The sequence below is a fragment of the Trichophyton rubrum genome (assembly GCF_000151425.1).
Source record: "Trichophyton rubrum CBS 118892 genomic scaffold supercont2.14, whole genome shotgun sequence".
Taxonomy (NCBI): domain Eukaryota; kingdom Fungi; phylum Ascomycota; class Eurotiomycetes; order Onygenales; family Arthrodermataceae; genus Trichophyton; species Trichophyton rubrum.
In genome coordinates this window covers 92252-114599 of record NW_003456415.1, presented here as the reverse complement: position 1 = coordinate 114599, position 22348 = coordinate 92252, and the positions used below count along the sequence as shown (strand labels likewise).

At 47.5% G+C, this 22348-nt stretch overlaps 9 protein-coding genes across 13 annotated transcripts in view; 3 read left to right on the top strand and 6 right to left on the bottom strand.

The window, feature by feature from the left end:
* TERG_08393 (aspartyl aminopeptidase) overlaps positions 1 to 1338 on the bottom strand; it is a gene marked incomplete at both ends in the record, with an annotated part of 1493 nt that extends 155 nt beyond the window's left edge. Inside the window, 3 exons of the mRNA XM_047748943.1 lie at positions 3 to 1008; positions 1065 to 1157; positions 1221 to 1338. Coding sequence (XP_047604935.1) covers positions 3 to 1008; positions 1065 to 1157; positions 1221 to 1338 — 1217 coding nt within the window. The remainder of the gene's footprint in view (positions 1 to 2; positions 1009 to 1064; positions 1158 to 1220) is intronic.
* Positions 1339 to 2833: 1495 nt separating this feature from the next.
* TERG_08392 (uncharacterized protein) lies at positions 2834 to 4883 on the top strand (the record flags this gene model as incomplete). The annotated part of the gene is made up of 4 exons (XM_003231046.1): positions 2834 to 3156; positions 3281 to 3408; positions 3475 to 4061; positions 4122 to 4883. 4 exons carry the CDS (start codon positions 2834 to 2836, stop codon positions 4881 to 4883), a joined length of 1800 nt encoding a protein of 599 aa, XP_003231094.1.
* A 654-nt stretch (positions 4884 to 5537) lies between these two features.
* On the bottom strand, positions 5538 to 6401 carry TERG_08391 (uncharacterized protein; the record flags this gene model as incomplete). The annotated part of the gene is made up of 1 exon (XM_003231045.1): positions 5538 to 6401. One exon carries the CDS (start codon positions 6399 to 6401, stop codon positions 5538 to 5540), a length of 864 nt encoding a protein of 287 aa, XP_003231093.1.
* A 563-nt stretch (positions 6402 to 6964) lies between these two features.
* TERG_08390 (uncharacterized protein) lies at positions 6965 to 7882 on the bottom strand (the record flags this gene model as incomplete). The annotated part of the gene is made up of 1 exon (XM_003231044.1): positions 6965 to 7882. One exon carries the CDS (start codon positions 7880 to 7882, stop codon positions 6965 to 6967), a length of 918 nt encoding a protein of 305 aa, XP_003231092.1.
* A 1649-nt stretch (positions 7883 to 9531) lies between these two features.
* Positions 9532 to 11267, bottom strand: TERG_08388 (uncharacterized protein). The gene is made up of 2 exons (XM_003231042.2): positions 10633 to 11267; positions 9532 to 10540 (listed from the first exon to the last, which is right to left on the bottom strand). Exons 1-2 carry the CDS (start codon positions 10703 to 10705, stop codon positions 9669 to 9671), a joined length of 945 nt encoding a protein of 314 aa, XP_003231090.1. The 5' UTR covers positions 10706 to 11267; the 3' UTR covers positions 9532 to 9668.
* Positions 11194 to 12090, top strand: TERG_08387 (uncharacterized protein; the record flags this gene model as incomplete). Its single annotated transcript, XM_003231041.1, has 1 exon — positions 11194 to 12090. The coding sequence occupies one exon, from the start codon at positions 11194 to 11196 to the stop codon at positions 12088 to 12090; it is 897 nt and encodes a 298-aa protein (XP_003231089.1).
* TERG_08386 (uncharacterized protein) lies at positions 11413 to 16529 on the bottom strand (the record flags this gene model as incomplete). Of its 4 annotated transcripts, XM_047750565.1 has the most annotated exons (4): positions 11413 to 12433; positions 12488 to 12854; positions 12927 to 13234; positions 13297 to 16260. In XM_047750565.1, the coding sequence occupies 4 exons, from the start codon at positions 16258 to 16260 to the stop codon at positions 12416 to 12418; spliced, it is 3657 nt and encodes a 1218-aa protein (XP_047607530.1). In that variant the 3' UTR covers positions 11413 to 12415. The 4 variants fall into 4 exon arrangements, with proteins under 4 accessions (XP_047607530.1, XP_047604934.1, XP_047607532.1 ...); XM_047748942.1 differs by having other exon boundaries at positions 11413 to 12854; positions 13297 to 16529; XM_047750567.1 differs by having other exon boundaries at positions 11413 to 12854; positions 12927 to 16529.
* Positions 16530 to 18323: 1794 nt separating this feature from the next.
* TERG_08384 (uncharacterized protein) lies at positions 18324 to 19581 on the bottom strand (the record flags this gene model as incomplete). The annotated part of the gene is made up of 2 exons (XM_003231039.2): positions 18678 to 19581; positions 18324 to 18611 (listed from the first exon to the last, which is right to left on the bottom strand). Exons 1-2 carry the CDS (start codon positions 19092 to 19094, stop codon positions 18324 to 18326), a joined length of 705 nt encoding a protein of 234 aa, XP_003231087.1. The 5' UTR covers positions 19095 to 19581.
* Positions 19582 to 19785: 204 nt separating this feature from the next.
* On the top strand, positions 19786 to 22262 carry TERG_08383. 2 transcript variants are annotated; one of them, XM_047750564.1, is made up of 3 exons: positions 19786 to 19941; positions 20129 to 21118; positions 21176 to 22262. In XM_047750564.1, the coding sequence occupies exons 2-3, from the start codon at positions 20283 to 20285 to the stop codon at positions 21948 to 21950; spliced, it is 1611 nt and encodes a 536-aa protein (XP_047607529.1). In that variant the 5' UTR covers positions 19786 to 19941; positions 20129 to 20282; the 3' UTR covers positions 21951 to 22262. The 2 variants fall into 2 exon arrangements, with proteins under 2 accessions (XP_047607529.1, XP_003231086.1); XM_003231038.2 differs by having other exon boundaries at positions 19786 to 21118.
* Positions 22263 to 22348: the final 86 nt, after the last annotated feature.

Below are 22348 nucleotides of genomic sequence, written 5' to 3'. Positions count from 1 at the left end.
GGATTTTAGGAGCCAAGGTGGTGTAGTTCTCAAAAAAGCTGGTGAAGAGTCGAGTTGCAAGGGCCACATCTTTTGTTCCACCAGTCTCACGGATACTGTGCATGCTCAGCTGCGGGCTTCCCAAGTCGAGAGTCCTCGATCCAAGGGCTGCCGAAAGCATGGGTCCAATGGTGCTGCCACAGCTGGAGTCATTGCGAACAACCAGCAGTTGCATTGGTACAATGGAGTCTGAGGAGATATCGCTATTAGCTACAGCGGCACGAGCAACCTCGTGCATCAAAACGATTCCAGGGGAGTTGGTAGCATAACGGGCATTGGCATTGACCTTGATGACCGGTCCTCTGTTGATTTCTGGCTTGTGCTCGCTCTCGTACTTGTAGGCGTAGTTCGGGTTAACGGCATGTGCCATGTCCGCTGAGACAAGGAAGGAGGTCGAGAGGGACTGCTCATATGCGGTAGATATATCCTCGTCTGACTTAGTCCCAGATACACGAAGCATGGACAGGCGTTGAATGATAGCCGGGAGAATGTTTGAATCGGCGCCCTGGGCGGTTCTGCTGCCAATTTCTTCGTGATCAAACAGAGCAACCAGACGGATAGCAGACTCATTCTCCAAAGCAGATGGCTTGGCAAGGGACTCAATCAAGGCAACGGTCGCGCAGAAAGAGGAGTTGAGGTTGTCGAGTCTAGGAGAGAAGATGAACTGGTCCATCATGCCACCGAGGCATGATTTGTGGGTATCATAGAGAAGCATTTCGAAGTCGATGATATCCTCTGGCTTGGCAGAGAGTTCGGAAGACAAGAGTTCAACCAGGCAAGGGTGGTGACGTTCCGTAATCTTTTTGAATGGAGAGACGGAATCACCAGATTCTTCCCGTTTAGAGTCCTCGCTTGTCTTGGAGAGTTCCGCAGCTACCATTCCGCAAATTGGAACAAGCTGGGTTTCCTTGTTAAAGGCAAAGGTCTCTGTACGGTCAAGATGAATAGCCAGAGTTGGAATACGGAGGACTATACCAAACATTAGTAGAAGTCAGGATGCGTACAATTTAGGCATTTCCACATACTGGGCTTGTCAACGTGGACCAGCTTAGATGCAATGGTGCCATCCTGTTGCCTGACCATCACACGGCCTGCAATGCCGAGATCACGGTCGAACCCTATCAACCTGTTAGTAAAATGCACTACTAAAGCTGCTGTTTAAGTCGGAGACTAATGCCTACAGGTGTGCCATATGCCACCACCATAGGGTTCTACAGCTATTTGGAGGAAGCCTTCATTGGTTCGCTTGGAAACTGGCTTGATTCTCAAACATGGGGAATCGGTGTGGGCACCAATCATTGCAATAGAGTTGCCAGGCTTGAGTAGGTGTTAGCGCATTCTTTTGTTCTTTTAGTAGATATAACAAATTTTTTGTCCTTTTTATCTTGTTCCTATGGTGGTAATGAGGAAACTGACCTTCCACTTGTTACCGACAGCAAATGCAATGATAGTCGAGCCATTGCGGGTAACATAGTACTTGCCCCCTGGCTTGCAGACTTCTGACCAGCAATCTTTCTCCTAGTAACAGCAGTGTCAGACAGGGAGTTGCATGCATTGGCAATACTATCCAGAAGGGAATGAGGGGGAGATCCACCTTGATCTCCTTGAATCCAGCATCGGTAAAGCGTTTAGTAGCAGAAGCGACGGCATGGAATGCTTTGTTCAGATTGTCAGCATGTTCCAACGGGAAAATCAGGGATTGGACCACGTCTTACGGGTGGGAGAAGCGTTGACAAAGGACAAAAAGTCCTGTGCCCGCGCCTTTTCGTCGGTGGTGATCATCGTGGCTAGGGTCCGTAAAGACGGGGGACGCAGAGTAACAATCCGACGAGATCTGGTAGATGAGGTCACTGGTAGACGAAGCAGAGACAGACGGACGCAACGAGCAGCAACACCAGTGTCCAGCGGAGCAAGGGACATCCAGATATCCAATGCCAGTCCAGAAAAAAGGGGAGAAGAAAGAGGAAGAAGATGCAACAAGCACGGCGTCGCTGTCTGGTTTATATAACGGGGTATTGGACGGCCAGTCCTTACTAAGGCGTGTTTATCCTTGAGGTTGGGTTTCGGCCCTGTTACGTAATAAGCTTTTCTCGTCTATCCTCGGCTGACTAAGGCTTTAGCTGACTAAGAGGATGACACATCCGGGGTATCGCACGTGACTTCTTTATTACCTAGATAGGATTAGCGTCACTTGCGCGCGACTGTCGCGGGTTTTTGTTTATCCATTTCCCCTTTAGGCAGGGGTTTCCCCTTTGGGACGAGAAGCTTGTTTTGATGTCTGAAAGTTCGCTTTGACCAGCGAGGAAGAAAAGAAAGAAAGCAAAATAAATAAATAAAATAACAACAACGCCGGGAACGCAACGGCTCTCTCACCTCCCGCTCCCCAAAGCTCGCTGGCGCCAGTGAAGGGCGGCCCCTGGGTCTTGCGTCTGCCGGTAACTCGAGGAATCGACCAGCCGCACGGTCGTACACAGAGGTCCCCAGCCCCCTTTTCGATGTTCGTTTTCCCCGTCGCGACCAGTCCACCACGCAGCGCCTAGTTTGTTATCTGGTCGCCAGCCGAACGGCACCCGTATCCACGGAGGACTCGCCTGTTGCGCTTCCGTCGCATTCATTCGACTCTCCCAGCTTCGTAATAAAATCGCCTGTTCGCTGTGCCGACCGTCGCTTGTTTAATGCCTCAACGCCTGCTCCGCACGGTCAGTCGTCGTCGTCGTTATTGCCTGTGTTTATCGTCCGGAAGAAGAGCTCCCCCCTCCCAGGGAAGTAGTTGTTGCGCCGTGAGAGGAACGGAATGGCGGAGACGGGGCCTAAGCTAGGCCGCACTCGCGCATCTGCTGCTCGGATGGCCAAAGCAGATACCCTTGACGCCGGCATGGACAGGAAGCCCATCTCCCCGCCAGCGTCCAACTCGCCGCCCCCAAGCCATGGGATCAAGTCCAAGTCGGCACACAGCACAGCTCGATCTACCAGACAGCGCTCCCGGACCGGCTCTGAACCAGTCAATCCTGATGCCTTGGCTCGAGCGCTGCAGGACTTTGAAGATGCCGGCCGCCAGCGTGAGAGTACTCCGGGCAGTAGCCCAAGCCGGAAACGACAAAGGGTTTATGGTGACAGGTATGTCTCCAATTAGCAATTGTTTATGTTTCTCCATGCTTTGTCTTACTGTGAAACCCTTGTTTACTTGAATCATTCTATTGTTTATCTCTAAATCCTGAATTACTAACGCGAATGCATACAGATTTATTCCTAATCGTGAAGGACAAGACCTGCAGGCTGGGTTCAGCCTGCTTCATGAAGATGGATGTCCATCAACACCTTCAAAGACAAAGAAAAAGTCAACGCACGGCGAAATCCATTCACAAAAAAGTAAGTGTTAACGCGTCTGCTTTGTTATGAAATAACACCCCAGCTTACCTTTGTGCGCGTGTCTAGCGGAGGAAGCCAACCGAACATACTCCAGAGTGCTGCGTAATGAGTTCTTTGGCTCTACAATCCCCCAACCTGATATACATTCCCTCTCCCCTAACCCACTACCCGGACGCTCGAGTGCTTCTCGGGATTTCGCCTCTAATACCCCTCAATCACATAAACTTGCTATGTCCCTGCCCCCGGCTAGCATCACGCCTTCAACCCCTAGCAAGAATCTGCTCTCCTACACGTCTCCCAGAAATGCGTCCGGAAACCCTACCCCTTCTCGAACACCCCGAAGCCAGCATGGCCCTAATTTCGACGCCCGCTCCGAGTTGTACAGCCTTTCTCCCATCCGATTTGACAGCCAACAAATCCTCCAGAGTCTCCGAAAACAGCCCAGATATGTGAACAAGGTGCCCTTTAAGGTCCTCGATGCTCCTGATCTCACAGACGACTTCTACCTAAACCTCGTAGACTGGGGTAGCAGTAATATATTGGGAGTTGGACTAGGATCCGCTGTCTACATGTGGGATTCTATCAATGGTCATGTTACAAAACTTTGTCAACTAGATGACGATACAGTGACCAGTGTCAATTGGATCCAACGGGTAAGCTTCCTTTCTTTACATCCTTGTTAAATATACATTTTTTTTTAACATCTCAAAAAGGGAACTCACCTTGCCATCGGGACGGGCAAAGGTCTCGTACAGATTTGGGATGCAGAGCATTGTGGCCGATTACGGACAATGACAGGACATACTCTCCGTGTTGGAGCGCTAGCTTGGAATGACCATATTCTCACGTCTGGGTCCCGTGATCGCCTAATATTTCACCGAGATGTTCGTTCTCCCGACCAATATCTCCGCCGACTTGCAGGGCACAAACAAGAGGTTTGTGGCCTCAAGTGGAACACAGATGACGGTCAACTAGCATCTGGAGGGAATGACAATAAACTAATCGTTTGGGATAAACTAAACGAAGCACCCTTATACCGATTTACAGACCATACTGCTGCCGTCAAGGCCATCGCATGGTCTCCTCATCAGCACTCACTCTTAGCCTCCGGAGGAGGTACAGCGGATCGCACAATAAAGTTCTGGAACACGTCAACAGGCTCCCTGATAAAAGAAGTCGATACTGGAAGCCAGGTTTGCAATTTGGCATGGTCTAAGAATTCAGATGAGATTGTCAGCACTCATGGGTACAGCCAGAATCAGATCGTTGTTTGGAAATACCCACGAATGGAACAGGTCGTCTCGCTAACTGGCCACACTTTCCGAGTCCTCTATCTCGCTATGAGTCCCGATGGTCAGACAGTTGTAACTGGTGCTGGCGACGAGACTCTGCGGTTTTGGAAGATATTCAATAAGAAGGGCCTTAAACAACAGGACCGTGAGAGCAAACTGGCTAGCTACACGACAATACGGTAGAAGTACACCGCGATACTCGGAAGTATACCACTTGGACCCAGATTCTTTATTAACTGTTTCTTTTCTTACAACCGAGCATACCTGGTCTTCAGCCCTTTTCTTTTGCGCATTTAATGAGCCACACGTGACGATCTAGCATGGGAACAACGTTCAGCAATTTTTCTTCTCTCTCATCAGCATTGCACTTTAGGAACGGTGTTCTGTACTCTTTTCAGCATGGGTTTAAAAAAAGAGGCGGGGCGGGGGGAATTGTCTAACTGTATGGTGTTTTATGGAGGGCGTTTGGTAGCCAGGTCATTGCTACCTGTGTCTTTTTATGTCTTATTTTGTTTGGGATCTCTGGGAGGGTATTTAGCTAGGAGAAAAGGCCAAGGGCGCCAGAAGAGCATAGTTCACAACAATAATATGCCTTTAAGATTTGATCATCTGGACAGTCAACTGGAAACCATCGATAAACGCAGAAAATCATTGGGTATGGTGATCATTGGTGATCTCAGGAACGCTTTCCAGTTGAAGAACCCTAGGTCAAATTTGAGACCCCTAGCCATAAGAAGGTAAAATTGCCTGGATAATGAGCAACACTTTCAAGTTCGCCATGGAACAAACGGCACGATGGAGTGAAGCAGGAGTGTCGTGTCAAACTGCTCAGTAATATCAAACGGCTTCGCTCTGATGATAACCATACAGTCGTCCAAAAAGCTCTGCTTCCATTCTCTCCGTAGCAAAAGGTCCCTCACGTATCTCTCCCATCATGTCTGTCCCAGGGGGGAAATCAAAGTTAAACCCTAGCTCACCCGCACCACGAACGTTGCCAAGCACCGCCTGCTCAAAATGCCAACGTAATAAAACATCATATACTCTGTGAGCGTCTTCTGGCTGGCGACAGACATCATTGAGAACAGTTCCATGGTACTCGGTCGTGTTTGCAGAAAAGCTGTAAACGCGATAGTCGTCGTCGGGATTGATAGCAAACTCATACCCATCCCACATCTGATGAATATCTGACCGGAGCAGAAGCCCGTTGTTAGGGGAGTTAATTCCCCTACTATCCGTGATACCGTTCGAAAACGCGCAGCTTGAGAATATCATCGATAAAGCTAGCGGAAATACATGGGCAGCCTCGAACCCGCGCCACAGACCCACGCCAGCATTATGATTCACCCGACCAGTGATAACACAGCGGCCGTCTCGCTGCCTAACGTCGTGTCGGAAAGTCTCATCTCTACCTGTATCGGAAAGTGAAAGCGTCCGCCGGTAGTATTGCTCATCACTGGGGGTAACATCCTCGCCTGGTATAGTTGAAGATAAAATGTAATGCCCAGGCTCAATAAGGTCGTCTGTCACAGGCAAAGGAGTCGTTGAGCCGCGTCGAGATATGTCAAATCCACCGCTTGGTCGGAATGCAATGTTGAGAATGTTGAAGAGTTGGCGTCGGGTTAGGTTGCTTGCTGCGCGTAATCCTCCCTGTACAACGCCGGGATGAGACGCGAATTCAATCCAAAGGTTTCGATTATCCATGTTGTATGTAGTTGGCTGGTAACCGGTAGGTCCCGGGTATCTAACTTTGGTATTTTAACGTTTCACTTGCTGGGTAAGCTGCAGAAGTGGAATTTAGCCTGCTGGCCGAGCTGGTAAATAACGCCGATAGGTGGTTAGGTACCTCCGGTACTTCTTAGGAGTTATAGTAAAGAAGAACAAATATAGATATAACTAAGTGGGTTATTAGTTCGCTTAATCCACGTGACGCACACTCGCTTAGGAGAAAGTCGTAGAAGATAGATTAAGATGGATATCTTCTACTTTTTATATAACTACGTGTACGGAGTATTATTCTGGAATATATTCATACTTATATACGCAATCTCTGCCAACCTCCTCTGGTGCTAATTTTATCGCCCTTGTTCTGTAACTAACTCGTTAAGGAGTAAATCTAGTAACTATAATTATTTAAAGTTGAACCTTGAAAGTATAACATAACTTCATCTTTATCCTGCCTTCATACGCATCGATTGAAAACATCCTCATGCACTCCTTTTGTAGAGTGCCTTGAAGAACTGTACTTGCTGACTGCTATGGTAGAATCATTCAAAGTCTGGCTCATACTTTTTCAGGAAGGCAACTAAATCTCCAAGCATATCTCCTGAGTACCAATGCCCCAGGCCAGCGTATTCCTCCCAAGTAACGTCCACTCCCATCTCGCTGAGACATCTCCTTGCCTCCCTCCCATAGCCAACGGGTACTTTTTCATCCTCAGTTCCGTGAGCAAGGAATAAAGGAATATGTTGAAACGGCAGCTTACGAGGCGGCTTCTCTGGCAAGCTCCTCTCAAGCACCTCCGCCAATGAGATCATGGCTTGTACAGGGGGTGGTATGTCATCTTCATCTTCCGCTTGCTCGATAAAGGGATTATCTTCATCAGGCTCTGATGCATGCACTCCATGTGCAAAATCCTCCATCTGGTGCCGGAATGGCAACCAGCCACACATCCCAATCGCAGCACCTAATGGGTCCCCATCCCATAGAAGCAATGCCACGAGAGAAGCAGCACAGCCTTGACTGAGGCCCCCAAGAATAACGCGTTTTGCATCACCTCCAAGCAAGGAAATCTCCTCTCTCAATAACTTGTGAAGATATAGGCTCGTCTCTCTTAAACCATCTGCCGGGAGATATTCACGACGTTGCTTCTCCTGTGGAGTGGTTGCTGGAGGGGTATCTGTGCTCAGTGGCCAGTTATCAAACCACTGATTGATAATACTCCGGTTGTAGGCAGTGGCACGACGCCTAGATGCGGTTGGAAAGACAAATTTGGCATGAGGGAAGGCGGATACAAGGGTGTGTTCGGCACCTGTGCTGGTCTGGTCGAGGTGGGAGATCGAAGAGGATAGGAGAATAGGGCCAAATTTAGCAGCATTGGATCCCCGACCATGAAGGAGGATTATAGTACATTGGTGGGAATCTCGTGGTTGGATAACGAGCGGTTCTGGATAGTTAGAAGTCATAGTTATGAAATGTTGCCTGGCAAGAAAGTAAGTAAAATGTAGCTTAGGTAGCTGTCAGAGAGTATTAAGTAACTGTCCGTAACCAGGATGTTTGCCTGGTTAGTTGTTTATTTTAGGGTGAGACAAGAACCTAACTAACTACTAGTTAACTAGTGAACTAATACAAAAGTAACAAGCAAACAATAAGCAAATCATATAATAGAACTTGCTTGTTTATATTCTCAGAGTAGTAAAGTGAATATAGCTAGCTGCATAATTATTCAATGAGATTACCTAGCTATATGCTTATTTAATGAGTAGATAACTATGGCTTTCACTCTAGAATCATGACAATATTCTACCTACTGCATAAGTTGGATAGTTACTATGTACGACTAACTAAGAAATATATAGAAGAAATATCATTTGAATCATTTTTTTCATTATAAATTAGTTGACTGGATAGTTAAACTGAATAGTTAACTTGCCAACCTCGGTCCCCTCATGCTCGACTTCGAAGATATATAAAGCTAGTAAGAAGATAGATGCCTAGATATGCCACTCTGTAGCAAATTCGGTACGTCTCGAAGTCCGTTACTATGTCTTACAACCCTACCCCTCCGATTGACATCTTTGTCTGTTACGGGAAACAGCGGGATGCACTTTATCCGCACTAGATGTTGATGGGGTGTTCGCGAAATGCGGCTCTTGCAACTTGGTATCACTCCACCGGCGGGCCGACCCGCCATAAACCTTATTCGGTGATGATTCAAGCTGGCAAGCCAGTCGACAGCCCCGGCATCCAGTCCCGCGAGTATCTGGGCAGCGTCGATCCGAAGCACAGCAGGGAGATCACAGCCGCTGCCAATCGTGTGCCTGCTCAGCAGTGTCAAAAGTACGTTGTTGCCCTTATCGCGGAACTGGAGAAACAGCAACTTTTGCCCTGCGGGCATGCTGCGAGGCTAAACCGAAAAGTCCAAATGTCTGCGACTGCTCGAGACTATGCACAGCAGCATCCAGTTCCACCACCACAAACTATTTCTCCAAATTCAAGTTCTCAGCCTAACTTGTCGGTTGGGCCAGGGAAATTTAGGCTACCCCATTTGAGAAGCCAGTTTTCCTTTAAGTAACTCGTGCACTGGAACTATTCCATTATTGATTAGGTTACCCCAGATGTACTCCATACTCCAGATAGAGGGGATAATTCCACCTAAGTCAACTAACAAATGATCCATGCAGCTAATGTAATAAATATGGATAGCTCAATTATAAAGAGAGTCAGCCGTGGTATATTTAGCGAAACAGAAGGGTCAAGTAGTTCATAGGTTTCTGAGGCCTGATAGTGCGAATACAATATGTATTAGGGGTGATTTCACATTCAAATTAGTGCTAAGATGGAGCAAGGTCTAGGCTTGCTTGCTGTCACCTTGAGTGGATACGGAATATACATGGGAAACAAGCATAGAGGTCATGACCCACTCATCTTGATGCTGCACCTCGTATCTTGGTTAAGGGTTGGACGAGTTCCAACCGTACCTATATCAGTCTAGTTTTCTTTTGATGGATGTCATGTTCTCTTTGCTGGTGAGCCAGGAATTTTAGCTGAGGTTTTATCGAGTGCTCAAGTCTAGAGTTATACTGAAATTGGTAGGGACGAGACATAAAAAAAAAAAAAAACACCCCGTTCCTGGTAAACTGTATCTTTAGACATAAAAGCGAGTAAAAAACTAGAAGTAAATAGATAATACATTGAGAAGTATACAAAGTTGGGAAGAAAACAAAAGAACAAGAGCAGAACTGTGCTTCTCTAAAGAGCCAATAGCTGGGCTGGCTCTTCCTCTAGAAGAACTTGCATCTTCTCCAAAAAGGCCATTGCACGAGCCTCCTCGTGTTCAGGGATCGTCAGGCTAAATATACTTGTGTTCCTGTCCTCCTCTGCCTCAGCTGTCCTGGTCACATTTCTCTTTGAAGGTGGTGACCGACCGGTCAGAACGTCAATGATATCGTCCGTGGATTTGCGCAGGCTTTGCTGGCTCTCTCCAGAGCTAGAATAGAACTCAGAGGGGGAAACAATCTCTGGGAGGTAGTCTCCTCGGGAGAACGCCATCTGTGTAGAAGCACAGGGCCTGTGGCCTAGGATCTCATCAAAGAGGGCTGATGACCGCTGCTTCTCGCTGGGCTTAACTGGTAGGTTCTCATTCGCGATATCAGCTGCACGAGAAACGAAAGTCGCCAGTGGTATCTCGACTCCCACAGAAGACTGGATCCGTCGTCGAACAGAGATGAGTTTGGAGAAAGACACGGGGACAGCAATTTTGGTTTCAAACACAGACCCTGCTGCCTCTTCTGATCTTGACCCAGCAGTCTCCTCCTCCACCTGTATCTGCTCCTCCTGGAGTGTCGAAGCAGCTGGCGATGGAGCCTGAGGAGCAGCTATATTGATATTGCTTAGGTCTAGTCGCGAGTTCTTTGCAAGCTGTGAGGCCAGGTCGGCAGGGTAGCTGGCTGCAATTGTACCTAGGTAGGATAGCACGTCTCCTTTTAGTATTCGACCATTCGGTCCCGTAGCAGTAATCTTAGACACATTGTTTGATGGGATATTATTTTGTTTGAGCAATTGCGCAACGGAGGGATAAAGCGGATAGGATGAGTTCGGTTGTTGAGCAGCGGTTTGGACGCCTGTAGTAGACCGTTAGTCAGTGTCCTACATACCTCCTCCCGGCGGTCTTCTGCCTGCCATCCGCTACGTAATCAAGAAAGCGATAACTTACATCTCACAGAATAGTAGCCATTGCTGGTCTGGCGAAGTGGTAACCGTCTCGCGAGGGCCGAAAGATTTGCCATGACAGTTTCGCGTGCTTACCGGCGACTCGGGTCCGCTGACGGGAGGCTGTATGCCAGGATCCTCGGCTATGAAGGAATAGATTGGGGCTGATCTAGCAAGCAATCCTCATTCCAGACTGCTGTTGCTGTCCTGCTGCCGCTGCTCTCGTCGTTAATGAAGTTGTTGAGCGTGAGACGTCTTTTGGTGCCTCGGAAGGATGGATTTGGCTTGGCGTTGTTGAGCTGCGAAAAAAAGAACAAAAAACACCTGATTTCAACATCTCTATCGCTGTCATCACTGCATCAATTACCAAATATTGAAATAAAATATCCACAAAAGAGGAGGAGGAGAAGGACAGAAGCGAAGGAGAGCTGGTTCTCTGGAGGTAAGTGAGAAACATCTACCAATGGCTTTTAGGACTCGTTGTAATGATTATGCTGCACAATATTGTTAGCCACTGATTAAACTGCTCGCTGACCACATACAAGCGAATAGTGATGCCCTCGCCATGCTCTTCCGATCGATGACAGTTCAATTGGCCCTATCGCGGCAAATACGGCCCCTAAACCCTTGTATCAGTTCGCCATTATCGTTGTATAGACAGGCAACTCGGCAGTCACGGTACTATGCTACAAGCCAACCGCCTCCCCTTCGGACAAATGCAGTCAAATCAAAAGTGAAAGCTCCAGAGTTATCTTTAAAATCTCCTTCTCCGTCGTCGGGAGCGCCCAACAAGTTCCGCAGATTCGAATGGGAGGTTTCTAAGCATAAGGGGCCCGTCTGCCTGTTCCGCGCCCCCAAACAACGATCTTATATCATCGGTGCATACACAACAGCTTCGTTCTGTTACATGTATGCTGGTTATAACTTCTATACCTCCTCCATAGATCCGGTACTAAAAATCCAATGGTGGCAAGAACTGCTTTTTGGCGGTATCTGTTTCGTCATGGCAATCATGGGTACCGTCTTTTTCCGCCGTGGCTTCGGTTTGATATCCCAGATCAACGCTGTAAATCTCAACGGTAAAACCCAACTATCAATAAAGGTCAGGCGTATGCTTCCGTTTATGAAACAGCGCGAGCTTACCCTTGCGCCCTCGGAGCTCTCTATTTCACAGAAAGTAACTGTGAGTGAAGTGGAGCTTACTAAGGCTGGCTGGTCGGAGTCGCAGCAGCGATTTGCTCGCCAGCGGGCTCTGGATGATACTCATTTTTTCAAGATGCCAGTGCAGAAGACGAGTTTGGCCATTTTCAGGGCTTTTTCAAATGCCCGGCGTTTATTTACACAGGAGCATTTTGTTTACGTCAACATCAAGGGGCAGAAGAGTACATTGCGTCTGGACGCCCTTGGCTCGTTTTCTCCCGAGTTCCATATGCTGCAAAAGGCGGTTGTGGATGTAGTATAAAACTGCTTCGTGGCGATTCAGACTACTTAATCTATTGTGTATCATACCTGTTGGTTTTTAATGTACTTTAGCTGAGTTAAACGTGTATCATTATGGTGGCCGGTGTTCTGGGATTCTCCGGAGGTGAAACTCTTGGACACATTTGAACGCTATCTAATTGGGGGCATAAACGTGGAAGAGGGGTTACAGATGACATAAATATACAATAAACATGACAAGCGTCAATTAATAGGGCAAACCAAGGAGCAAATAAATTGTGATCGAACGTTAGAACAGTAACCGAGCTGGCAGGCTGATCAATGTCTTGGAGACTGGCAGTTCGAAATCACCGGTATTTCCGTAGCTACGAATAGTTAGACATTAACTTTGAAAAATGGAAGAGAACGATCAAACTTACATCCAGCGTCAATGCTTTGCTGCTATTCGCGGCCTGATCTCGGTAAATACCAACAAGAGCCTCACTAACTTGGAACAATCCAGTCTTCAGACTGATGACGATAAACTGCATTCCAGGTGCGGCATGGTCACGAATGTAATTAGCAATTCTGGAGACATTAGCGTTATCAAGGGCAGCATCTACTTCGTCCAGAACGAAGAATGGAGAAGGTTGGTAAGAATGAATGGCGAAGAGTAAGGCTAGCGCAGCCATCGTTTTCTCTCCTCCAGAAAGGTGTTCCATGTCACGGAATCGCTTCAAGGGTGGCATTGCATGGTATTTTATGCCATCGAGGTAAGGCTCCTCAGAGTCTTCAATATCCAGGTATCTAATTAATGCATAAGTTAGCACCTACAGTCTAGCAATTTGTGTTCAGGTAGTAAGTGTTAGTTGGACTCACGCTTTTCCGCCCATTGGATAACTCTCCGTCCGAGTGAGATCGCGATAGATCGGCTCTATCTGTTCTGATATATGGGTGAACGCTTTGTTGAACAGCTCGGATCGTCGCTGCATAACTTCTTCAAAGTCATCTTTGGCTTTTCTAGCGCGTTTGCGGGAGTCTTCGAAGTCCTTTTCGATAGTGCGTAATTTACTCTCAACACCTTCGAGACGTTCAATGGCACGCATGTTCGGCGCCATTTTATCCAATTCATTATTAAGTGATCTCACGCGTTCTTGAAGCTCTTCTTCAAGTTTATCATCAGATTCCTGTAGTTGAAAGTGTCAGTTAAGTCTGCTACAGGTTTTTTATGGTAAAATATAGTGCATACCTCTTTCAAAGAATCACCCAACGATGAGAAATCAACCTCTATACCAAAGTCTTGTACGACGTGGCTTTGTGGAACTGGATTATTTGAATCTTCATCAATCTCCATTGCATCAGGATCAGGCTGCACTAGCTCGTCGATGGGGAATTTATCAAGTGGTTCTGAATCCGCTGTCAAAGGTATGTTGATATCTTCCAGTTTGCAACGCCTTATCAATGTGTATCGACCGGAAGAATGACGCTGCACATCGGCTTCTAACCCACTGATAGTCTTCAGGGTAGCCTCCACATTCTTGCTGCGTCGCTGAAGCTCTCGCCGTTGCTGTGCGAGGTTTTCAGATGATTCAGAGAATAGATTTTGTTGAACCTGGAGGGTCTCGTTCAACGATGCCAATTCGTCGTTGAGTTCATCTAGACGTTCTTGAATGGATCTACGTTCGGCTTCAAGCTCAGCAATCATTGCCTCGTCCTTTTGTGACTGCGTCTTGAGACCGTCAATGCGCACTTCGGTGGCCTGGAGTCTCTGCTTTTCAAAGCTAAGCTGGTTCTCAATCTTCGTTTTTTGAGTGGTAAACTGTAGCTTCTTTTCAGCAGCCTCCTCCTGAAGAGAGCCCTGTTGGGCGTCATATTCCTGGATATTCTTGTATCCCAGCCTCTTACAGAAGTCGCGGTAGACCTTGTCTTCAACCTCGGTGACAGAGCTTTGGATCTCTTCAATTGACTGATCGAGGCTTTCGAGCAAAGCCGACTTTTCGCGATACTTAGGTTGGACGCTCTTTATCTGGCGTTTGGCGAAATCAGCTTCACTTGATTTGCTCTCTAGATTCTTTTCGAGAGCGCTCAGTTCATCCCTGGAGTATGCAAGGCGCTGTTCTAAACCGGTGAGCTGGCCCTGAAGGGACTCTTCTTCTGATCCTTTACGATGCGCCTTGGGAAGATTAGCCAAATCCGCCATCAGCTTGTCCTTTAGCTTGTTGAGGTTGGCGATTTCCGTATCTTCCCAGCGTTTGGCATTGCGCTGTCCTGGACCGCGACCACCAGTCATCAAGCCTCCTTTGTGGATAACGGTACCATCCAGTGTCACGGCCTTCGCCTCGACACCTTTCTCATAACACAGGTATTTAGCAGTTGCTAGATCGTCGCAGACAATTGAATTCCCACAAGCATACGTAATGGCGCGTGAGACAGAACTATCAAAGTCGACTGTTTCAATTGCCGGGCGCATGGCACGATGCATACCCTTCAAATTAGAGTTGAGTGCCTTGACCTGAATAGTCTCAAGAGGGATAAATGTAGCTTGACCCGCACGCTGATCACGGAGATGCTGGATGCATTCCTTTGCGGTCTTCTCGTTATCGACGACAATTGCATCAAAATGGCGTCCTAGCACTGTGCTCACTGCCTCCGCATATTTCTTCTGCTTAGGCTGGCATAGCTCGCTCACACGGCCTTTGACACCCGGAAAGATGCGTTTCAAAGTGGCAATCATCTCTTTAGTGCGATGCTCCTTTTCACTTTGCTGTCGTCCATCGTCTGCCTCCAGCAGCTTCTTCAAGGTGACCTGGAGCTTTTCTTCGAGCTCAGTTCGCATCTGGGCAACACGTAAACGCTCCGAGGTAAGACTATTAAGTTCTTTCTTGGTAGCATCTATTTCTTTGCTTGTAGATTTGATTGTTGCAGCTATGGCAGCCTTGCGTTCCAGTATATGATCCATATCAGTCTGCAAGTTCTTTGCTTGCCATTCAACGCTCTCAAGGTTGCTTTTCATGTTGTTAACGGCCTCCGCATCAGCCTTTCTCTGGCGCTTCAAATTATCCAACTTCAACTGTGTGCTGGATGATCGCTTGCTAACTTCTTCCTTAAGCCTGCTATACTCCTGAAGGTCAGCATCAGTTAATTGGATTCCTTTAACGGCAATGGTTTGCTTCCATTCGTTCTCCCATTGGCTTTGGGCTTTCTCAACAATTTTAAGATCCTTTTCAAGCTGCTTCACTGTCTTCGCCTGCGAGAGAGCTTCTTTGGACACTTCATCTACCCGCGAGGCATACTTTGCCACCTTTTTGCCTGTTATCTCAATCTTTTCATTGATAGGGACGAGGGAGTTTGTAGTTTCTTCGATTTCCTTTTCTTTCAATTTGATTCCTTTTTCCGCTCTTGAGACATCTCTGCCGACCCGGGCGTGGTCAACCTTGGCATCCTCAAGGTTCTTTTCGTACTTTTCAACCCCCCGACGGAACTCTTTCAGCTCATCCTGGTATTTCTGAATCTCTGCACTTGACTCTACGATCAAGCGCTGGAAGTGAAATAGTTTCCAGAGGATGTGAGTGATGATGGCCTGGTCACGTTCCTCAGCCTTGCGAGCATATGTCTCAGCTTCCCGTTTCTGTTCCTGGTACTGTTTAATCTCAGAGTTGATTCCTCGCCGACGGTTGAGCTGAAAATTGAGGTGCTCGGCGGCCTCTTCCTGCTCGGCCTTTAGTCTCTCATAGTCCGCCTTACTCTCCAGACTTCCGGAGATTTGTTCAATCAACCTTGTAAGGTCCTTGGGAGACTGCGAAGCAATAGACTCAACGTCGCCCTGGAAGACGAGGAAGTTGCGTGCTTTGATTAATATATTTTCAGCCTCCAATGCATCATTGTACTGTTGAGCTGTGACGACGCGGTTGTTGATGCGGTATTCACTGACACCCTGACTAGTGATGGAGCGTTTCCACTGCTGTTCCTCACCGGCATCATCTTCATAAACGGCCATGACCCAAGCGGACTTAGGATCATTTCTCTCTGCTTGTTCCTCCGCAGCCTCTCCATTCTGCCCCCCAGACTCCCCCGCTGCTGGATCCTTGGAGGCCGAGCCGTCGTCATTAATCTTTGCAGTGCGTAGAACACGTCCACGATAGACAAGATCACGAAGGTGGGTGGACCGTAAATGGGACGACTTGATTCCGAGGACGAACGAGATCGCGTCCATACTATATAGATCAGTTCAGCCATATTCCACTTCCACCTTTCAAATTACAGTTTTTCGTTTTTCCTTTGTCTTGTTCCCTTATACTAGGACTAGACTTACGAGTTTGACTTGCCCGACCCATTGGGGCCGATAATTGAAGTGAAATACGCATCGCCAAAGAGAAGTGTGTGGTGGCCCTTGTAGGACTTGAAGTCTGTAGATGGGCAGTTAGCAAAGAAACACCGCCAGGCTCGAGGAATACTGGGCCACACTTACTAAAGAGCTCGAGGCGGATCAGCTTCCCCATGGCGACCTCCCTTGCTGCCTCTTCTTCCTCTTGGATGGTCTCGTCGTGACTCGCTATTTTATGGTTATCGATCTTCTCGTTCGTCTTTTCTCCTTCACTTTGAACTATCATCGCGCGTCGCGTGAGTCACGTGAAAGCTAGATTAGCTTATTAACGTATTATGTCATCATAACGTTCTTAGTCATTAATATTTTCCAACGTTTTCTTGAGTGCAAAAAAACTCAGAGATTTCAGACGGACATCCCTTGATGGAGATACCTAGTTACGGATGCAATGCGGTTTCTTTGGTGTAAACTAGCTACAGTGGCTCTCTCTATCCACACCAGCTAATTTTGGGTATCTTCCATCATCTTCTTGACGTCTTTGGAGGCCTCAGTCTCCTTGATGGCGTCTCGAATCATGGTCTCAACCTCTTCAGGGTCGGCAGAAGGAGATATGTCTAACCTTTATTCCTTGCTAAAGACAGCAAAAAATGGACCTCCGCTGACGCCAGTCTCTTTCTCGATGGCCTTCTCAGCGTCGAGGTTGATTTTATAGAAATTCCGCGTTAAGGTTCGCCTCCAACAGTTTCTCGAATGTTGGTATTTTTTCGTTGCATACTGGATTTGAGAATGACCAGAAGTACATGACGATGGTCTTACCGCTGCTGATGAGATCCATGTACATGCCTACGCTATAAAATAATTAACTCGCTGTCTGAAGAATAAGTCAGGTAGTAGACGGATCTACTCTATACCCATTTATATCGGTGACACCCATTATGTCTTTAACTGAAATCTATTGTCAGGCTTGCGGACAGATTTAATAGTGTGACCAATGACTGGTATCACTTTTCTTGGAGACCAACGGGTTGATTTTTGTGGTGTTCAGAATTGATGTCACCGCGGACAGCAATTCGAACAATGCTATGGATGTCTACGATGTGATGACTATATATTCATGCCCTATCCAATTCCCCCTCATTACTTCTTCAATTCGCATGGTCAACAGGTCTTTCCATCCTAGCCAATGCAAGGTAGACTGCTCGCCATCTGCCCCAACCACCCACTTACTACGTCACATTTTGGGCTGATGCAGGCACCGTAATGCGAAGAAACACTGATATTGGCCTAGCCGAAATACAAATAACTAAACAGATTATTATACTAATACCTTGTCTTAATTCAGTGGCTACTAGAAGTTGACATGTTCAAGTCGCTGGGATCTCCTATATTATTGAGCATTTCAAATATCTGTTGATAAAATTATTGTTATCTGGATTAATTACGTAAAGCCCAGTTTTCTTAATATTTCTATATTTTAGCCTTTTATCTACTCCTCAGTTACCGTTATCCCGCAAAGAAGATATATATCATCCGAACAGCAAGAGTGTGGTGCCGTTCTCCCACTCCTATATCCCTTGTTGCATAACGGACATGATCTTATTCATTAAATCGCCACTATATTCTACGGAAGGTTCTCCATTTTTTAAATATATGAAGGCAATGTGTTTACTCCCTAACAAACCCATAAACCTCGATCATTTCTCAATATTTCCGGATAGACAAATGGCGTGATATCTTGCTTGAAATCACAAGGGCAGATCATCACTGTCAATATGAGTTGATGAGGCATATAACTCACTTCTTAAATATTCATAAACTAAATATAGATGTTTCCTGACAATTTCATTATTAATGATTCTCGAGAACTACACAGTTCTAGTTTGTACATGATTTAGTCCAAATTAAGCGGTATTATTTGATAAGGGGATATCACATAAATGATAGTTAGGACGTTATTTGCCTGATTTAGGAGGCGTTACTGCATGCTTGATGCTTTCATGTCTCCTTAAAGCATCTTTAGCAGCTTCAAACCCGCGTTTATTAGCCCGCTCAGCGGGTGTCAATCCATTCTCATCCACCATATCTAAACAAACCAGGTACTGTAGTAGCAGGGTCACTACTTCCATATGGCCACCTTGGACAGCCCAATACATAGGAGGGGATCCTCCATAGAAACCAACCATAGCGTAAAATGGATACTTAGTCACTTCATTGACGTCGGCTCCTCGGTCCAATAGTAGCTACATAATTTCCAGATTACCTTTGATTGCTACAATATGGAGTGCTCTCGTATTTTAAATATCTACTCCGGCATCAAGGAGGTCAACCACAAACTCAGGCCTAAAGGAGACGGCAACCCCCAATGGAGCCAAATAGATCCCTAAGTTATTGATATTCGGGTTTACTCTTAAGCTCAGCAGGTGTCGAGCCAATGGGAATTTTTTATGGTAGATGGCATTTATCAGAGGAGAACCACCGTAGCCATACGAAATGTTGATATTGCAGCCACTGTCTACCAGGACTTGGTATGTAGAAATGCCTCCCTTTCCTGATATGGCTACCCGGTTCACGAATATGGAGTATTTAAGGTTGGGATAGTCTTTGACCAGACTGGCAAGGTCCTCCACCCGGCCTCCGCGAGCAGCATCGACAGCAGCCTCAACAATAGGTTGAGGTGGAGTGTGATATTCAGTAAAATAGTTAATTGTTGAGAATTCTTTCATAGCTCGTAAAAGTTTCGATCACGGATAGGTAATTTCTTGTTGGGGAGAGGTCATTCCGCATGAAAAGTCTCAGAGTGCTGGAGAACGGAACAGCTAAACAGAGCAAAGGTGCCAGTTATAGTCAAGAGCACGGGAAAAGTTGAGGACAACTTCTATGCCGTGTTTTTCAGCTCGGATGATTGTGACCCAAACACTATCATACTACACACGGAAATGATTATGAGAAGATAAGTATATGGACAGCTCAGGAAGGCGATGGAAATAGAGCTATGTAGATTAATCTGCCTACGAGGGCGACGTTGTCAAACAGAGGAAGCGCTTCTCCAGTTAACTTCAATTTACCTAATCTTTTATATCACGTGAGTACCATCGAAACCTTACTTTTCGGCGTTAGCCCCCTTTTGTCGAGGCCTTACCTCAGAAGCCACTGACTAATCTTCTGACTAAGCCTCTTCTAGAACTGCGCTGCCGCCCAGCGACCAACCACGCGCGCGTGTCCGTGCACACAGTCCCGTTCCGGTAAGCAGCTGGCTCGCCGTCGACTCCCCAACCGTCGTTTCTTTTTGAGGCTGCCTCCCATCGCCAGCATCATGGGATCTCTCCTCCTCCTCCTCCTCCTCGTCCACGCACAAAGAGCCGAACGGTAGAGCGGCAGCGCAGCGAGACCAGGCAAGACAGGACAGGACCGAGCTTGCTTCTGCGCGCTGCTGGAAAGGGCTCGATCGCCACCTGCAGCACGAGGGCGTCCGTTGGCGTGGGCGTGGAGAAGTCGGAGGGAGCCTGTCCTTTGCATGACCGCCTGGACCTGTATATATACAGCACATAAATGACCGCCCGCGCGCTGTGGGTAAGTGTTTCCTCTCCTCTTCCTGCTTCTCGTCTCCTTTTCTTCGGTTGCCTTTATGCTGCCAACGAGATCGTTGCTTTTGCCCAGCTTTTCTTTTTCCTCCTTGCTTATCTCGTTTGGGACTTTGCTAGAGTGGCCGTGTTCCAGATCGATTTCCCCCAAGCTGACTCGAGACACCCATGGCCAGAATCTAGGCAGCACCTCCCAGAGACCAGCATAGCTCCGAACGGGCTGGGCCCTTTTCCTCCTTTCCACACCATAGCTTCTTCCTCTCCGGTACAATAAATACAGAGAATAGCTTTTTCAGACGCGAACTCTTCGTGACAACGCAGACCGCCGCCATGGAGCGTCCCGACCTACAGCGGGTCAAGTCAGAGCCCGTCAACCTACCGCAGTCACAGTCCGCTCCTATTTCGAGCAATGTCGAGACAGTTGTTGTTGCGCAGGAGGAGCCTCCGGCTACAACTCCAGAGGGTGGACGGAGCCCCCTGGCACTCAGTCCACTCTCTCGCATCTCGTCAGAGGGGAGCAGCTCCTATCAAGAGGACTGGGAGCCGCTTACACCAGTCGAGAGAGTGACCGTGCTCGACTTGCTCGGCAACCTGGCCATATCACAGAAGCTGGAGAAGTGGCAGGCCTCGCTCAACGCGCAGAAGGAGAGGGTCAAGCGTCATCAGGAGAAGTTTAAATCAACCAGCCAGCAGGCTCGCCAGAGAGTCGTGGGTGAATTCAGAAAGAGAATGCCTTCTTCGGAAGAGCAGCTGCAGAAATACCGAAAGCGGATGAAGAGCTCGGTCGAACGACTTGCTATCCGCTGGAACGATACCGTCACTGTCACTGCTATAGAAAAGATTTCGTTTATTGCTGGTGTGCTCAACGTATTCATCAGTGGCTACCTGCTCGGAGCGTTCCCTACCTACTTTTACCTCTGGTTCACCGGCCAGCTTATCTACTTTATGCCCCAACGATACTATAGATACTGCAAGATCGGTTACCATTACTTCCTTGCTGATCTGTGTTACTTTGTCAACCTCCTCACCATCCTTAGCATGTGGGTGTTCCCCAACTCCAAACGGCTCTTTTTGAGTACGTGGTGTCTGGCATACGGAAATAACGCCGTGGCTATTGCCATGTGGAGAAACTCGATGGTTTTTCACAGCATAGACAAAGTTGTCAGGTAAGTTAGTTCATTCTTTATACCTAACTGGGCCGTCTTTTCTAACTGTAACTGCAGCTTGTTCATCCATATTATGCCGCCGGTGACCCTGCACTGTCTAGTGCATCTTACACCCCCAGAGATACTAGAAACAAGATTCCCGGCGGTGTATCGGATCAAGTTTAGCGCCCCGGGCTCTCCCGAACACTACACACTGGGAGCCATGATGATCTGGGCGTCTGTTCCCTACGCCATCTGGCAGCTGAGCTACCACTTTTTCATCACTGTGCGCCAGAGAGATAAGATTGCTGCCGGCCGCCCAACTAGTTTCACCTGGCTGCGTCGATCCTATGCTAAAACGTGGATCGGCAAATTCGTGCTTCATCTCTCCCTGCCACTGCAAGAACCGGCCTTCATGATGATCCAGTATATATACGCCATCCTCACGATTGTCCCCTGTCCGCTCTGGTTCTGGTACCAGTGGGCAAGCAGTGCCTTCTTAACTATCATGTTCATCTGGAGTATCTACAACGGAGCCACATTCTACATCGACGTGTTCGGAAAGCGGTTCCAGAAGGAGCTCGAGCAATTGAAGAGAGACGTGGCCAAGTGGCAGATGTCTCCTGAAGCTCTCACGGCCGTGGCTGACCCCCAGGATCCTGATGGAATAAAGGCTGCCTCTCTCACCGGCGTGGTCATGACAACCCCCAAGCAGCCCTATGTCGAACCAAGCCAACTCATCACCAATCTTGATCTCAACGCAAATTCCAAAGCCGCCTCTACCGGCGCCTTGGTCGATGAACCTGCCTCTCATAATACTACAAATAGACGACCCAAGGATGCCTCTGTCTAGCGTTCTTTTTAACATGCGTTGTTATTTTTGTACTCCCTCCCCTGTCGACGATTTCATCTTATGTCCTGCTTCCTTTTGTTAGTGATGCCTCTACTATGTTTGCAGAGTCCTAGGATGTACATATATACCCCCCTGTTGATCGTTGATGTCCTCTTGGATCATGACTAATTTTTTGTCCGCACATCTAATCCTAATACTACCCACCACAGCGAAAAATCACTCCTTACGCCCCCTTCTATCACTGGTCGCTGTCTCTGTAAAATTCAACCCTTTCGTACCTAAATAACGTTAAGATGCCTTCAGCCGTCCATGAATCCACGTTCCAGGGGCAATTTTTTGGTGGCGCCGGCGAAATATTTTGTCCGTAGCATTTCTGACATCGGCCGGAGGATTAATCA

Excerpts from the sequence above, each read along its gene's own strand:
- TERG_08383 (XM_047750564.1), top strand. The coding sequence starts at position 20,283 with ATGGAGCGTCCCGACCTACAGCGGGTCAAGTCAGAGCCCGTCAACCTA. Across the intron at positions 21,119-21,175 it reads AGCATAGACAAAGTTGTCAG|CTTGTTCATCCATATTATGC; the intron begins GTAAGTTAGTTC and ends CTGTAACTGCAG.
- TERG_08388 (XM_003231042.2), bottom strand. The coding sequence starts at position 10,705 with ATGGCAAATCTTTCGGCCCTCGCGAGACGGTTACCACTTCGCCAGACC. Across the intron at positions 10,541-10,632 it reads TGGCTACTATTCTGTGAGAT|GCGTCCAAACCGCTGCTCAA; the intron begins GTAAGTTATCGC and ends GGTCTACTACAG.